General features: G+C 35.3%; 1 protein-coding gene across 1 annotated transcript; it reads right to left on the bottom strand.

Annotated features, from left to right (window-relative positions):
* Window positions 1-396: 396 nt before the first annotated feature.
* LOC131610022 (adenylate isopentenyltransferase-like) lies at window positions 397-2,484 on the bottom strand. The gene has a single exon (XM_058881879.1). The coding sequence runs from the start codon at window positions 2,009-2,011 to the stop codon at window positions 905-907; it is 1,107 nt and encodes a 368-aa protein (XP_058737862.1). The 5' UTR covers window positions 2,012-2,484; the 3' UTR covers window positions 397-904.
* Between the last annotated feature and the right edge of the window lie 810 nt (window positions 2,485-3,294).

Genomic DNA, 3,294 nt, shown 5'->3' on the forward strand with positions numbered 1-3,294 from the left:
TCAGTATTTATTTTTTAATTAATTAAAATTTTGTGATTGGTTGTGTGTAAAACAATTCTTAGATGTGTCCACCTAAGAATTTTCATACACAAGAACACTTAGATAAACAATATAAAATTAAAAAGAGTTTGTCACAATTTCTGCACTTAAGCGCAAAAAATACTCAATTTATACATAAAAAAACAAACATTACACTAGGACACGATAAAGCAAAGATTTTATTAATTTGAATGATTTATTAAAAAAAAAATATTCAAATTAATTTTTTAGTACATAAGTTACATATTCATACCATTTGTAATTAATTAGTACCAAAATAAAATACACACAAATGTACAAAAGACATAATAAAAATTATAAGAGAATGAAGGAGAAAAAGCGTATAGTTGTCTTTAGTGAATGTGGGGTTGGAGAGAATTGTCTCATTCCCTCTCATCATAAACCAATCCTCCACCACTTGTACAATTCATTTGTACAATCGTACCCGTATATAATTCAAATTCAAATAAACATAAACATAAACCCTTTGGTTTCTCATCATTTCATCGTCCACACCCAACGCGTGACCAAGAAACAAACAAAATGGTGGGAGTCACACGAATAAATCCAACAACACCAAAACAAACATCATTCACAATTTAAGGTTTCGCAATCAATAAACAAAGTAACAAACAAAACTTTGTCAACATTTTTCTATACTCGTAGGTACCATTTCGTACATCACAAAAATTGTAAAACCTCACATGAGCCAAAATTTGGTGACACCAACTTGCAATTTTTTGTAAATCTTTCCTCGTACCCTAATTTTTTTTTCTTTTTTTTTTCTTGTGAAAAATAATTAAAAGAGAATTTAAAAAATAAAATAAAATAGTTGAAGTTGCTAAGCTGGATTTAGCTGGAGGACCTACTCCATCAAGAATCGCTTCACAATCTTCACGCTTGGTTCCAACACTTGTTTTTTCCATACACCGGCAAACTCCTCTCCTCCGCCGTCTCCGCCGTGAGAATCTGACGTCAGCACCGCCCTAAACGCCTCCGTGGCGTCAAGTCTCCGTAGGTCCCACCCAGCTCGTTTTAACCGTAGGATCTTCCCTATCTGTCTCTTGGCAAGCTGACACGTGTTATCTTTAATCGCCTTCACTGCTTCATCGTATGCACCTTCCCGCATTGGATTATGAACTTCGTCTTCAATGGGAAGTCCACCTGGTGGATATTGATTGAAAAAATGTTCGAACTCGGGTACTCCGATAGCTTTTCTCAACCCGGTTCGGTTATCCGGGTTATCCGAACCCGGTTCGTAAAACTCAGCTAACTCGTCCACCATTCCAGAGTCAAACATGTCGTCGACTCGTTTCAGCAAATATTCGGATAACACAGGAAACGATATATCCATCCAGAGAAAACAACATTTGTACCTTAAATCCGAGGAGATTGTTTTTGATGATGATGAAGATGAAGAGTCTTCATCGAAGACTTTTGACTCAGGGTTGAATCGTTCTACGAGGAGAGCGTGAATGAATGAGTTGGACCCTCCGACGATAATGGGGAGCTTTCTCCGGGAAGTTATATCGGAGATAATATCTCCGGCGTGGCGGCGGAAATCTGAAGGGGAGAACTCGCCGTGGGAGGGATCGATATCGCCGAGGAGATGATGTGGGACGTTGTTGCGTTGATGAAATGGGATCTTGTTGGTGGTGATGTCGAGTCCTTTGTAGACTTGTATTTTATCGGAGTTGATTATTTCGAAACAGGGGAAGAGGTTGGCGAGTTCTACTGAGAGGCGGGATTTTCCGGAGCCGGTGGCGCCCATGATGACAAGGACTTTGTCTTTCCGGCGGTGGCGGGAGGAGGCGATTTCCATGCGAGGCCAGTGGGGCCTGGTGCGGGTGGTGGTGGTGGTGGAGGAGGAGGGAGTGTAGAGGGTGTATGAAGAGTGGTGAAATTTAATGGGTTGGTGATAATAATAACGTTGAGGGTTTGGTGAGAGAAATGAAGGTGTTGTTGTAGGCATAGAAAGTTTGTGTGTGAGTGTAGAGAGGGAGAGAGAGAGGGATAGAGAGAGAGAAAGGGAGAGAGAGGCAGAAAGTGCGTGCGTGAGTTAGGGTGTATAGTACAGAATACAGATAGTGTGGCTATCCGCTAACACTGGGCTGGCAGTGAGAGTGAGTGGGTGGTAAAATGGGTTTTGAAGAGGAGGAAGGTTATGGCATTGCCAGCTAAGTTAATTCAATTAAGCAGTTTCATAGATAGAAGTGCTTTTATGCTGATTCTGGTTCTTCATGACCTGTTCCATGCTTCTGTTGTTATGAATGAATGAATGAGTATAGTCTACTACAAGTAATATCTTGGAAATGGGAGAGGAGAATGAGAATGGCATTGCATTAAACTAGGTGATTGTGATTTGGGTTTCAAGAGTTTGCATTTACTATGGACAGAGTTTTAGCTTGAATTGGATATCATGGCTCTGCTTTCTATCACTCTGTTTCTTTCTCTTATTGATATGAAATGGGTTTGTGAGACCAGATAGGTTTATATATACATATCATCTACTACTAGTATTTAACTCACAAGCAGAGAGCACTTTATGTGTGTCTACATCACATATTACATTCCATCAAATATATAATATTCCTATGTACTTATTTTAATTATTTCAAATATTTTTTATATTAAATTGAAATTATTTCAGTTACGGTACAGAGAATAATTTGTTTCTTTTCGATGTCACTTGTTGAATATTGAATATTGAATTGGGAGAACAATAACTATTAGAACATATAATTTATTTTTTAGCATAATTAAAAAAATTAATCATTTGTGGTAATTCATATTGAAATAAGACTTTTTTAAGAATATTTTTTCAAACAATTTTTAACATAAAAATAGCTTCTAATATAAAAAATTATAATAATTTACTATTGAAATTTTTTTTTTTAGAGTTTGGCATAAAAATAGAAAAGGAGGAAATCAAATTATGAAGAGTAATTCCTCGGTGAGATTATTATATTTTTTTAAGAATATAGTATTGAATAAAAATATAATTTATATAAACTAATAATATTAATTTGAAAAAAATTACAAATAAAGAAAGAGAAAGATTAATTTTAAATAAATAAAATAGTACTCCCTCCGTCTCACAATATGTGTCTTCTTTGAAATTTTCACACTTTTTAAGAAAATCATTAATTATGTTGATTTCAATGATAAAATAAATTTCATTTACTAAAATAATCTTATTAATAATAGGTAGTGGGATACTTAAATGAATTAAAATACAATAAATAAGGGTAAGTT

This window comes from Vicia villosa, linkage group LG1 (genome assembly GCF_029867415.1).
Source record: "Vicia villosa cultivar HV-30 ecotype Madison, WI linkage group LG1, Vvil1.0, whole genome shotgun sequence".
Taxonomy (NCBI): domain Eukaryota; kingdom Viridiplantae; phylum Streptophyta; class Magnoliopsida; order Fabales; family Fabaceae; genus Vicia; species Vicia villosa.

Excerpts from the sequence above, each read along its gene's own strand:
- LOC131610022 (XM_058881879.1), bottom strand. The coding sequence starts at position 2,011 with ATGCCTACAACAACACCTTCATTTCTCTCACCAAACCCTCAACGTTAT.